Source organism: Euwallacea fornicatus, chromosome 2 (assembly GCF_040115645.1).
Source record: "Euwallacea fornicatus isolate EFF26 chromosome 2, ASM4011564v1, whole genome shotgun sequence".
NCBI classification, from domain to species: Eukaryota; Metazoa; Arthropoda; class Insecta; order Coleoptera; family Curculionidae; genus Euwallacea; species Euwallacea fornicatus.
Window position 1 is genome coordinate 1626318 of NC_089542.1, and position 14590 is coordinate 1640907.

The 14590-nt window shown below is 38.8% G+C and overlaps 1 protein-coding gene across 4 annotated transcripts in view; it reads right to left on the bottom strand.

Annotated features, from left to right (window-relative positions):
* Positions 1–14590, bottom strand: part of Neto (Neuropilin and tolloid-like) — a 109370-nt gene that overhangs the window by 71865 nt on the left and 22915 nt on the right. For all 4 annotated transcript variants that reach the window (XM_066295218.1, XM_066295227.1, XM_066295208.1 and 1 more), the window contains exon 2: positions 747–779. In XM_066295218.1, coding sequence (XP_066151315.1) covers positions 747–779 — 33 coding nt within the window. The remainder of the gene's footprint in view (positions 1–746; positions 780–14590) is intronic.

The following is a 14590-nucleotide window of genomic DNA, read 5'->3' on the forward strand; positions in this document are numbered from 1 at the left end:
AACCAAATAAATCATTCCTGGCTCATAATCATTTTATGATTTGGAAGTTATCAACTCGAGCTTCGAATTTTATGTTTTCTTCTCTTCCTCTCCGAGACGGTCCAAAGTTTTCTAGTTACAGAAGTGGGTTTATTATTTAAGGAAATGTTCTGTCACGCCAAAGAAAAATCCGAATGATCGAATGAATATGAGTTCCTGACGAATTTTTTTCAATTGGCAAAGGACCAAACGGCAGCTCAACGAAAGCGTCTTGACAAAAACCCATTAGACCAATCAAAAGTGAGGAAACAAAGATTTTTCCTCTCGGTTAATAGCTGCTCATGAGGATTAATTACTGCTCTTCTGAGAGCCTTGAAAGTGGATTCGTCGTCTCAAAGAGGAGGCCTCTAATCGGCCCTAGTAAATCATTTCGATGCCATTGTGTCCTGAGACCTTTGTATTTATTTCCGGAAATATGAAATACGGCAAATGTCAGAGGAAATTTTACGTTTTATTAATCGGGCCCGGACCGAAGAAAAATCGCCAAATTTTAAAATTGAAAGTGATTAAGAATCGCCCTTTTATAATGTAGAAGAATGGTAAAAGTCATTGTAGGCTTTTGCAGAATTCTCCGGTACTTGACACGTCATTGGTTACAGAAGCACCATAGATTTCCTTCTCATAAATCAGTAGTGATGCTGTATAGGCTCTGATTTCGAGCCCCTCAGGGAACATTTCACATTACTGAATATTAATATAGTACTTACCACAGCTCCATCGAAGAAAAATGCCCAAGAAATCTGAAACAGAAATACATTTTTAGTTCTCATATTGGATATTCGCAAATATTTCAATTGTTTTAAGAGTTTTAGATCTTGGATGGATGTTGACGATGTATCATGTTGAAACGCATGAAATTCTAGTTTATCACCTACTCCAAATGGATCTGGAAACGTCGCTACTGTAAAGTTATTAATTGTCAAACTTATTGTCAAAATTATATGTGAAATTATTTGGTTTCAGGTCGATTATGCATTTTCTTTTAAATCTGTTTTATTCTTTCGCTTTTGCATTGACTTTGGACGAATTTATATCATAAACTCTGCTTTGAATAGAGCCGACTACATCACAATTGTAGAGTTTCTAATTGTTAAGATGAGGATTTATGTTTGGTAAGTTTTAGGTTTTAGTTTTCCTTGGAATCCCCTTTCCATTCTCCCGTTCTTTACGATGTACAAGTCCGCTCTAAATAAAGCAAAACTCCGGAATTGTAATGTATTTAGTTGCCAAGTTACAGGATTTTTAAATGTCGAAGTTGTTTCAGCTTTAGTCTCAGGAAAGTTTTCTCTGGAATCCCCTTTTTATTTTCCGTTATGGACGGTGTACCGCATTAAGATTAGGTAAAATTGTAGCTTAAGCTGTGCTCTAAATGAAGCTGAAAGTACCGCAATTATCGTGTATTTAGTTAGGAATTCGCTTAAGTCGTAGAATCTAGATTTACCTTTCTCTGGAATTTTCTTTTTATTCTCTATTTTGGGCCATACTTAGCGGTAAAATTGGGAGAAATTGTAGCTTAAAATCTGCTGAAATGTGTCATCAAACTCATCAAATATACTTTCCTGAAGCATATCTGGCCCAAATCCTCCTTTACTCCCTCTGTTTTATATACCATAGTTGTTGTTTCAACTCTAAACGGAGCCGAAAGCAATGTGACCCAAATCAGTTCTCCCGCAACAATTCTCACAAGAAAAAAAACCTTCATGTGAGATACTGAAAGTCACAGATTCAATACTACTTCCGAAGACTTTCGATTGATTCCGTCGCTTTTACATTTATTTATGCCCTTTTACGTATGTTAGATAACACAATATAAATCCGGCTGAAACCTATTCTTTGTTCTCATAAATCCACGCCAGATTTGAATCGATTTTGCCCTGAACTGTTCACGACTCAATATGTGTTGTCCCGAAACTCAACACGTTTCCAAGGGCGCCGTCAAAAGGGCCGCTTTTAAGCCATCAAGTAGTTGCTTTTTAAGGGTTTGCGTGACGCAGTCCTGGATGAGATTTACTGTATATAAGACAAGAAAAAATGGTACGGATGATTTGTGTGACTTCGGTATATTTCCAGGTGAAACCACTTGACATGGTCAGAACAAAAAATGCCTTAGTCTTTGCTTTTTCCCTTTTTTTTCCCGCATCGCAATCCAGTTTTCGCAAAATTCATATCCGAGATGGTCTCCATTGTGTTCGGTTATCGAAGCCTCTGCCTTTGTACCGGCTCCGCTAACTGCACTTCAAAAATAAGGGACGTCGAGCTTAATGCCCCAGAGACACGAGATGATGCTCGACGAAAGCCGCTCCGAAAATTTTCCATTAGACTAAAAGTGGTTTTGATTAACTCCAACAACGTTTTCTGTTGCATTGTGCAATTCAGTCGGCTTACCTCGGATTATGCAAACGAATTTCCTGGCCAAATTACAATCGTATTAAAAGTCAACGTTTGAAATTGCTGCCAACAAATCCCCTTTGATATTTTAAATTTATGTGAGTATCTGAGGGTGAATTAGTGATGACATTAAGGTACTGATCAGAAAAGGTGAGCAAAAATGGGATTACTCGTGATAGTGAGCGATTGCTTGTCAAGTTTACTGAAAAGATGGATTGCTCGTGTGTCGGGTGTTTACTCGTGGGAAAAAAATGGAAAGTCAGTTTAACAGTGATAGTGAGTGGCAATTGGCATATTTGCGATAATAGGAGATTTCCTTCTTGCGAAAGTAATTTTCCTGAAACCGGGTGAAAATCAAAGTTCTTACAGTGGCGAAAGTGAATCATTTCTTAATATCTTCTCTCGATAATGGCGACTAACTTGTTGTGAAACCGAAAAGCGAAAACTTTCAAAGGTCAGAAGCGCCGAAGTTATTTCGAACATTAGCGATGTATTAAAATTCATATTATGCACACATGCTCAATAACGAGGGCGTCTAGTGACGGTGACGCGAAAGTGCGAGCACAAAGCAAGCATAAGAACTTCCGATTAAATGCAGACAGATCACTAAATCGAATTTCCAATTTTTTTCGTCCCACAGGGTACTTCTCAGTAAGTTAGAGAGCCCCAGCGATAGCGAAGATTTATTGTAAAATCAGTGCGAACTAAAAACCTTAACTATTCGAAAATATCTAGAGTTCATTTTTTAAAAGTTAATATATCTTGTTGGGAAACTTCCGACATGAAGATCTCGCTCTCACGCAATGCCCTAACGTCTGGGCAATGAATAAAAAATAGAAAGAAACCAGAACTCAAACCTCGACCTACCATTAGGTGCCGAACCATCGGAACCGCGTCAAGTACCATTCATCTGGTTTACTTCCCACTTGATTTATTAAGTGCGAATCGTAAAACAGATGAAGGACCGCAGTAAATTAGGATATGTCTCGTATCAACCCGCGTAACTGGCCCAAGAACCAGAGAGCGTCAACGATGGTGTGAAAACATCGAGGTGGTGACTTTCCCACGAATTAACGAGAAAAAACAGACACTGGGACTTAGCATTTTTCCGGGGAAAGGGCACCACCCCTCTTGGGGCAGAGAGCAGAACGGTTTCTCATCTCGCCGCGTTAACGACAACCTTTCAACTCACCCGATTTCACAGTTAGAATGAAACTTTACCAACTTCCGACGCATCTCGTCGCTCTCGAAATCTGTACACGGGCGTTATGGTTAATAATTTAATCGCCAATCAAACCCCCGTATTTCAACTAGTCTGTGATTAAATTTACTGTCACACGTGTAACAGAGTTTCTGCACCCTCTCGAACCTTTAGACCCTCATTCTCTCATGACGGTAGCCCGTCTGGTCCTTCGATCGAGTGAAAAACCCCGCCAGCGTATCTGGATTTCTCCGTCGGTGTCTAGTGAGTCAGTCACTACTGTGCGAACTCTGGCCCAAACATATCCAGATTCACATATGTATGTTATCGTACCAACAAGGGTGTCAGCAAGTGCAATTGAGCGACCCCGAACGAGAGAGTCAAATATTGCGAAGAGCTAAAAATCAACAGGTTAAGATTTGGTGATGGTAATGTCTTTGCCGTGGATCGCTGTGCTGTCCTGAATATTTTGTCGTTGTTACGCGTGTCTGACAGCAGACAACACTGAGCGTATTCTAATGGCTCAGAGTTAAGTGAAAACGACTCATAATTAAAAAGAATTTCATATCGGTAACACGTTCTCCTGGCATATAGCCACATTTTACGCCAACTTTGCCCGGCTTATCGCACTGCAAACTTTTCAGCTATTGAAATATAACCGAGCAAGCTAAATATTAATCATTCCGAAATGAAATTTCAAGTGTACATTTGAAGAGCTTTAATTAAAAGATTCAATTAAACCGGGAGCGACTCGACGTACTGGATATAGAAATACCGTAAATTAAATCGACAGTTTGTTTTTTAAATTACTCTTTCGTGTATATATTTTTTAAATGGAAGAATCTCTTCTGCAATGACTCCATCCATCTCGACATCCGCCTGCGTTTAATTCCATAATGGTCCTTTTTGTATGGCGGAGTAGCCAGTGAATTAAACAACCTCATCAACTCCGTTTAGAAGCTTTTTTCTATAGATTCAAAAACAGCTTCATTTCATCGAAAGGGAAATTTTAAAAGCTCCCCACGCCCTGGAAAATTACAATATACCGATTTTTTGTTTATTACTCCGCGGGCATGGCCCTGCAATTCAAGATAGGCTAAACAAACAAAAGGGCGAATTTTCGAGGGAGATGCCACGCTAAGGAGACAGTCGATAATGGATGGGTTTTGGGTAAACGGAGCCGAAAGTGGGAGGTTGAAGGTAACTTTAGGCGCAGTACGCCGCTTTAACCTTAAAACTACATGTCGCTCAAAGAAGATCAATTATGGCTAATATTAAGCAAAATTTTAGGCCAAATGTTGCTAATAATTCTCTGCGAAAGCTCGCGAAATCGTTAACGTTTTGAACACGGCTCAACCCAAAGGTTCAACTTGGAGGCAACTACCAACACTCAGCGTACACATTCTTGCTCCTCTTATTGTTCCTCGGTTATTCGCATTGTTCCCATTACGCACAAACTGCCGAACAACTTTTCTCAACACACAACTCCAGCAGATTGTTTTCTTTTACGCAGAGCGATTGATAACGGAGCACCAGATGCAGGCGACACTCTCTAACTAGCGAAGTGCTCTGGAATCGACAATTTAATCCCGTGCTCATTTAGGGTAATTTGAGCAGTAAAATGTTGATTTACAAAGACACAGAATCCTCGACGAAACTTTCCCTTAGATCCGCAAAACTTCAAACTTTAAGAGCAATATTAAGCAACCATATCCAGAGATAAAGATTGCAGCGGCAATCGGACTAAATGGGAAACTATTTCTTCCAAACTGCCGATTTCATTTAAATAATGGATCCCCAGACCGCAGCCTCGAACCTCAGGTGCGTCCTGGGGTGGTGGTGGTGGTGGAGGTGGTGGTGTGCGATTCTATTCAGTTAAGACGCGATTCGTCTTCGAGCAAATAAATCATCGCGCAGATTTGTAAATGCGCGCCGTCAATCGTGAAACTACCTCACCTTCAGATAGAAAAAGAGCCTGAAATGAATTATGCAAACAAGGGAGATAAAACGATTAAAATGCTAATGTCGGCTGCGGATAGAGAAATGGGTTTTACACGGTCTCGCGTGTCAGCACCTCGAAATTAAAGCAATCTCTGTATGTAACAACGACGTAACGTATACGGTGTCAAGCGGAGGGAAACCTGAATATCCATTCGTGAGGTCAGGATGTGTCTGGCGCAGTTATAAATTCATGCCAGACCACCGACGGCAAAAGAATTGGCCTGGAATTTTTACACATAGGATGCCCAAGGGATCCCGAGGGTGAACGAACCCAGGGAGATGTGCGAAACTGTTCCGAAAACACCGGGGCGACATCCGAAAACCCCTAGGAAACGTCGCCACTCATCGCCAAAGCAAACTTCACTTCGAATTTGATTTCGCTCGAGGTGAGGTTGTTACACTAAGAATCCGAATCCTGAAACTCCCTAATGGAGTTTTCAACTGCTTACCTCCCTTCTAGCTGTACATAACTCATCAAAGCACCTATCCGAAGCACCATCATCCATCCTAGTTTGTTATCAATCAACTGGTAAATAGACGTGCTTTTATCGTAGATCCATCTACGTAGAAATTGATAAATGCGCCCCCCAGAGCAACGTTTTCTGGCAGACAATTTCGGACCCGGTGCGAAAATAAAAGAAAGAAACGCAGATACAGACATCGGATTCGTATAGATATTATATCTGCTGTTGTTCGTTTATTGGAAATCGCGACTCTCGATAGGAAGCTTAAAATGGAAAATTTCCCGCTGCAAATTCGATATATACGTGGCAGTTTACGTTTGAATTGTGTGTCTGAAATATATAAGCTGTCTCCCAGTTTATATCGTAGACATTTATTATTTTCCATTTTTTACGACAGTAAACGGCGGAATTTATTATTTCGGTAATATACAGTAGGGTCCATAAGTATGGAAGCTTTAAGTATCCCTGTGAATCTCCCTTCCACGCTGCACTTTCCGGATTATTCGAATGCAACTGCTATTTAAGGACTTGTACCCGTAAAACATACATTAAGGTCAGATCTAAGCGATTCGTGCATAGCGATGACAAGTAAAGAAAATTTCAATGCGGTCAAAAGTATGGAAACCCGTAAATTCTATTTACATAACGAGTCAAACATAATAAATTTAGTACAATTTTTTTTTTTTTTTTTTTTTTTAATATTTGGTGACACATCCGCCCTTAATAACTGCACATCTTTAATTCACGGAATAAATAAGTTTTCTACAAACTTCTACCGGAATTAATTTCCATTATCTTTCTAAAACTTCGAACAAATGTTTGAGATTATGTATTTTTTCTCTACGAATTTGTCTTCCGAGGTCCCAAAGCGTTCGATCGGGTTAAAATTAGGGCTCTGGGACGGCCATTCCACTTTCGGGGCACAATTTTCTCGAAACCAATTTTTAACGAGCTTTGACGCGTGCTTTGGGTCACTGTCTTGTTGAAAACTCCAGGACAGAGGCATTTCCCACTCGATAAACGGACGGTTTTCTCAGATATGTTAATACATGAATCTGGTCATAGTCCCTTCTATTTTAATTATTTGCCCAACCCCAGATGCTGAGAAACACCCCCAAATTATGGCACTTCCACCGCCATCCTGTTCGGTAGGCAACTGATACATGGAGTTAAATCTTGCATTCTTAGGACGTCTTCCGTCCCGAATACCATCACTGTCGAATAAATGAAATTGCTCTCGTCACGCGACAAGACGGTATTCCACCCTCTTGGCGACCAGTTGGTATGCCGCCAAGCGAATGCCAGAGGCGCCTTCGAATTTTTTTTGGAAATGAGTGGTTTTCTCGACAACAATCCTACCGAGTAAACATCCAGCTACCAAGATTCTGCGCACCGTTCAATTCGAAACCGCAATATTTTGTTCTTTAGCAAGGTATCTTCAAATGTATCCATCGAAGTCAATAATGGATTTTTTCCTGATATCCTTCTTATTAATTTCTTAGTATTTTTTTGGATACTCTTAGGGCCTACCCGGCCTTGGAAAATTGTCTACCGTACCATGAAAACATTTTAATATTTTTGATACTGTTCTTTTGGAGACATTTCAAGCACTAGAAATATCGCACTGCTTGTGTCCGTTCCCAGATAACACAACAACGCGTTGTTTTCATTCTTGAGACAAATAACGCTTTGGCATTGTTTACTGCAACTGAATTCTATTGTATGCTATACAAATTGTATAAATTTAAACTATTATTTGCTTTTTTTTTAAATCAAGAAACGCAAGAAGTTTCCGTACTTTTGTCCGTAGTGTACTTTTGTTTTTTCAGTATTCAAAATCAAATTCCAAAAAATACCAATGTACCAAGGAGGGCGATAAAGTATTAAAAGCAGAATCTATTATATATTTCAAATAGCAAATTATACCCGTTGATTAAAAAAAAGTGACATTTAAAAAGATTCCATACTTATGGCCGCCACTGTACCTTCTACATGGATATTTACTGTCACAGTCGCAGGGAGTGACGTGCTCAACACAATCAAAAACGTGGTCTCAGCAAATTCATTAAAAAAATGAGTATTTTCAATAACCGTACGGTCGTTGGCTCCAAAGCAAATAAAGGAGCTGTTAGAGTCTTCAGGAAAGATCTTCTGACTCCAGGTATTGTTTTGTACGTGGATACCCCCACGGAAACCAGTAAGATAACCAAGGAAAAACACCACCGTAAACTTCAACAATTGTCTGTATTAAGATCAAAGTGATTACTTCTTATGTGCAACTTGGGCACGAAAGTTAAGTTAAGATTGTGTAAAGTACCTTACGTTAAATTCTCACAGAAGCTTAATGGAAACGTTACAAATGATTACGGTGTTGTCCTTAAACACTTCCCTGTTATCAATGTGTATAAGAACCGTCAAAAAATAAGTAACATATATGTATATACAGGGTATCCCAGAATGAGAGGGTCAAGGCTTAACCACATATTCCTTGGTCAAAGATATATCGATTCATCGTTATATACTTATATATTTGAAATTGTTTCCTTCTAGAGATACAGCCTGGCAAAGTTTCACTTTTTTGTTAATTTTGCAAATAAGTTGAAAACGACTATGCGGATTGTAACAAAATTCGGTGCATCGGGGCATATTGGACGGGAGTTATTATTCTAAAACTATCAGGGGCAGTGGTCAATTCCCACAAAGTCAAACTACTACTATGTCAACTACCCCAGAATATATAAGTAGCTTTAAGTCCTAGAGATAGTCGACTCTTGTTTTCACAACGTCCGAAACGGTCTATTCACGATCTCTAAATAACTGTCTCTGCACCATCGAAATTGTTAATAAAGTGTTGTAACTTCCTTGAGTACTTATTTCAATTAGAAGACACCACAACTGAATTAGGAGGAAAACGTGGAAAACTACGTTTCGGCTGAAGTCTCGAACTATTTCTGTTTTTAGGAAAACCCTGGAGAACAAACTGGCAGGGTGTGGTATTTCCTGCTTTCTTTGTCCTGATTGACCAACCCGAACATTAATTAGTTAGTTCCCACGCGTTTAGGATTTCAGTCTAAATGATTTAAATGTAACCTTAAAAAGTTTTTGTAATTAATATTACATCACAACGGTTCTGCGAAGGGCATGGTCAATATCAACCTTGATAAATGGCGTGTGTGTTTCTTCGCATAGGTTCTCATTTTCAAACCGGAATAACCCTTAAGTTGAGTGATTTATGAATGTTAATCTTTTAGCCCTCAAATATATTGTAGGTCCAAACGTAAGTAAAACATGGCAAATTGAGGGGGTATCCAACATAGCTATTAAAATTCGCTACTCTTGTTTATGCTATAATATAATAGATCTCGGCCATAACTAATCTTCAAGGGACTTGTCGTTCGCTGTATGCCGACGTTCGTTATAAGCGACCCGGGAAAAAACTTGTTGACTCGCAATATTCGTTTTAACCAAATGCCAATTACAGAATTTTTCGTTGTAACAAATAGATAATAGATACAGATTAAATGAGAAACGAAACAACAAAAAATGAAAAAAATACACACAAATCTTAAATAAAATCGAAGTTTGTGCAGAAAGGAAGTCCGTAGGTTGACTGCACCTTATGGTCTTTGAATCCCTTCGGTTAGTTTGTTTTACAAAAGATCCCTCACATTAAAAAAAAAAGCATTTTTTGGGTAAGTTATCTGTGCATAATATGCTGCAATCGTCGAGGCAAAAAGGGCCTGTTGCGCTGTGGAAATTGAAACTTTATCATTCCTGTCAACTTCCTCCTCATCACTCCAACCGTTTTCATATTGATCATGAGCAGTTACTTGAACAATGTCAATATCATTAGGAAATGCAGCAACTTCCATCTATTCATCAATCATGTCGTATTCATTTAGGTTAATTGCCTCGAAATCAGAAATGTGCTGATTCTCGGCCCATTCGCTTAACTCCTCAGCAGCTCGCTCACAGCAGAACCTCCCGTCGGTGCGCTATAACCGAGCTCAAAGCTTCAGAAAATAAATATGGTATGTTATAACCGTGTGTTCGTTATATCCAAGATTGCTATAACCGAATAGGAATACATTAGCTTTATACGAAGTTGGGCAGGATTTTTCGTTCGGTCGATATAACCGAGTTTTCGTTACAGCACGTGTTCGTTAAAGCCGAGTTCTACTGCATTTAATTCTAATCAATAATTTTTAACGTGGATTCATCTTCTTGCGATCGCTAATCGTAACGAACAACGATGGTGAGTCAAAAGCTATTGGGAACACTCATCCTCGTGATTGTAAAGAATTCTTGTTGGAATTTTAGTGTAATACACCAGCCCTAGAAAAAAGAGCAAAAGAAAGAGATTCACTACCTCTAATAGATTTATCGGTTCGCAGGAATTAATAAAGCTAATGAAATTCCACTCAAACTGCACCGTTGATAATTATTCGAATTGAAATTCGGTTTTATCCGTCTGTCGTTTCAGGTATTTGAATGACGCACCATTCGGTGCCTTTTTGGTAACGCGTCCGTTTAATTAAATTGTACGGAATCGATGTGCAATGGGGAAAAATAATAAAATATGAGTCCGAGAGCGCAAAATGGAGAGAACGGATGAAATTCCAAGATGCCTTTGATTTGAAAAATACATCTTTAATTCGATTCTCGTAATTCCTTTCTCTTCGGCTTTCAGTCATTAAAATTAAAGCGCTCAAGCTCCGGATTTCGCTACACTCTTCTAAAGGTTCAATTAGATTATCGGCAGCGAGATTGAGTGAATGTTGCTTCGGGATAAAGACAGCGTTTTATGGGAAAAAGGTCGGTGAATGATGGGTTTGCACTGTAATGAATCGCACTCTTAACGCTTCATATTCAGTACGTGTGTCTAACCCACTATCATACATTTCTTTGATGGATTTATTTTGTTCGCAGTAATGCATTTAAGATTCGCTTCCCCATTACTAGGATGTTTGTCATATACAATTGAACCCGCAGGTATAAGGGAATAAATTGTAAGTGGTCCACTCCGAAAAAATGGTTCACTCTAGCGTTATCGCAATATTGGAGATGTGCCGTGGCAAGTAATATGTCAGTCGCATACCGTCTCATTCAAGTTACAGACAGATTTCCTGACAACACTTATTACAACATAACAAGTATTTGTACACTTCATAATTGAAGGCACCTCACTGTCGTACATAAAGTTGCGGTCAAAATACTAGCAGTGTCTCAATGGATTTGAAGGAAACGCAGACTTTGCGTTTAAAAATTCCCTGAATGCAGAAAAAATTCCATATTCAAATTTATCAACATTCATTTCAAATATCACACAAAAAGCTATTTTGATAAAACATGAACAAACGAAACTCCAACAGTATACAGTAGCGATGTCCAATCTTGAACGGACAAAATAATAGCAGTTTTCGAAATTTCTTGACACTTGTACAAGTTTTACTTTTTTTATTCGTAAATAATTCTTATTTTCGTATTATGTACACGACTATCAACGAGCATTCCTATTTTCGAAAAGATCGTGGGAAGAAAAGAGCCTTGTTCCGCAGAAAAGCGAGATTTAGTAAAAACAAATGGCGTAATGAGGGCAAACCGTACTCAGAATTTCGAAATGTTTTGGATTGTTCAGCGAAAACGGTGAGAAATGCTCTAAATTGGCAACCTAAACCCGAAATCTGTGGTCGGGAAAGGAAAACGACCACTAGAAAGGGCAGAATTATGATGAGAGTTGCAAAAGCCAATCCATTTGCCTCTTCTTCTCAACTCCTGTAGACAAGGAGTGGAAATATTTCAACGAGAACCATAAGGCGGCGCATTCCAGATTTTAGTCTATTAGCAAGAAATCCGCGAAAGGTACCTTTGCTCAATAAAAAACGTTAAGAAAAAAACATTGGAATTTGCAAGAGCACGTTTAGACTGGCCGCGTATAAAGTGGCGAAATATTCTTCGGTCAGATAAAATTAAGATCGTATTGTTTGGAGATACTGGACGCATAGCTTATGTCCGAAATCCCCCAGAACCCCATCAACCTGAGTACACCCTTAAAACCCTTAAACATTGAGGTTCGAAAAATACGGCGCGGGCATGCTTTTCCTATTACGGAGCAGGACCTATATTTTGAATAAAAAAGCAGCATAACTGCCAGAATTTATGTTGACATTTTGAGGGAAGTTATGCTCCCTCATGCGCGATATGAAATGCCACTAAGATGGGTTGTGATGCAGGATAACGATCCGAAGCATGCTGGCCGGCTTTGCAGACAATTTTTAAACGATGAAAATTTTAACGTATTAGTTCGGCCAGCTGAAAGTCCGGATCTCAATCCTGTTGACAATCTCTGGAACGACGTCAAAGTTGCTCCGGTAAAGGGGAAGTCCGAAAATCAAAACGATCTTCGAGCTGTAGTGGAAAATTCTTGGAAAAACACTCCTCTTGCGAGATGCGAAGGCTTGGTAAATTTCGTGGGTCGTCGATGTGAAGCTGTCATTACCAATAAAGGGTTGACAATGAAATATTGAGATTGAGAGGACGCGTCTGTCTATTTTTATAAGATTAATGAAATTCTGCTATTATTTTTACCATGGTGTTTTGTGAATATTTTTAGTTTCCCTTTAACTTTCAAGGATATGCTTTAATTTTTACTTATCACAATAAATAATTTTATTTATAACATAAAATAACATCCTCAAGTTTTCTTAATTATCGTTAAAAGCTCTTACTGTATATGTTTTTGGTAATTTCTTAACGAACTGCTATTTTTTTGACCACGACTGTATCGTGCCGCTTTCTTGGGAGATCGAACGTTCTCTCAATCTGCTCTGAGTAATTATCAATGTCGATCGTCTCATTCACTCATCTCCCCCATAAAGGGTACAATCCCACTGTCACGTGCGCAGTTTCAATATTTTTCGCGTAAGTCTTCTTGACGCGCCATAACAACAACTATAAAAGTAATTTTCATTATAAATGTTTGAAAATACCTAATATTTGTCTTCCAGCAAATCCTGAAAGTCTGATCTCAAAGTGTAGTGTCGGAATGCTATATTGCAATTCCTGCAGGGGAATGTAATACGCCAAGACAATCCGCTCAAGTTTATGCAGCCGCGAGGCCTTAGGTGGCAGGAATACAAGACATTCCTCTTCGATTTGCATACTTCCAAAGCTAGGTTTATGAGGCGGCCTAGTTCTTCGGACACTGGCAAAACGTAGCTGCTTCGCAATGTTTTAAGCGAACAAATTCTCTTAATAAAAAGGATGTTTCGTTAAAGTTAATGGAAGTTGTCGAGTGGAGATCCTCGACGAGGAGGCGAAACTTTAATGAGATCGCTATGACCCTGTTCGAGTAACGAGCTTATATCGGATTCTATATAAATTCCTATTGGCTAAAGCAATAAAAATTCATAAATGATATATTACGTTCTCTGTTTCGTGGATTTACATTTTATATTTATCTGCGCAAAAGTAAAATATGGCCGCTTTTATGCGTATTCCGCTCGAAAAAGCGCACTAAATATAATAGCTCCATCCACCGTGAAATGCAGAATAATTCTTTGGGATTTGAGTTTTGGCCGTTACTTTTTGATTTGGTCGCTTTGTGTGTTTAATAGTTTTAATCCCTCGCTCCGTTCGTTTGGAAAATGTACAGAACAGTCGCTCGTATGAGCATTGAAATGTTGAGTAAATGTATTGTTTCCTGTAATTTTTTCTGTACGTAAATATAAAGCAAAATGATATGTATAAAGCTGGTGATGCGAACGTCGCGCAAGTTACCACACAAGCGCCGAAAAGTCTTTTTCTAAACGATGAGACATTACAACCAGAATTGATTATGAAGTACCCATTCGCTTTCGCAGCGGATCGTCGCTCGTTATCACAAATTTGAAACATTGATAGTAACCCAAGTGCGGTGACGCAGACACGTGGTGACACTACAGTATTAAGCCATATACGGTTGTGAGCAAATGTATGAAATTTTTTCAGTAAATCATATTATCATGTCAAAATAGTTGATTGTTGAAAAATAAACATATTAACAAAAACCCAAGTACATGTTCAACAATATTATACACAAAAACAAATAAGTTCGTTTCTACGAATATCAAGAAAATAAGAACAATAGATTATGCTGGACAAAAGTATGGAATACTTCGTAAAATCCATTCTAAGCAATACAAAACTTAATTATTATATGTAATTTAAATAAACCAATATATTATGGCGAGTCCATGACAACGTGACATCGACGGTGCATAGAGTCGATTAAATTTTCACAAATGGAAATAGGAATCTTCACCCACTCTTCCTGCAGAACCTTCCACAACTCATCCCGATTGGACACATTCCTGCCTGGAACTTTTCGTTTTAAATGTTTAATCCCATTTCGCACAGCCGACGATGTACAGTGCGATCGCTTATATTAATGCCACCATTGTTAGTAATTTCGCGCTCCATAATCCTGAAGGACTTCCCGGGATTTGCAGATGATATT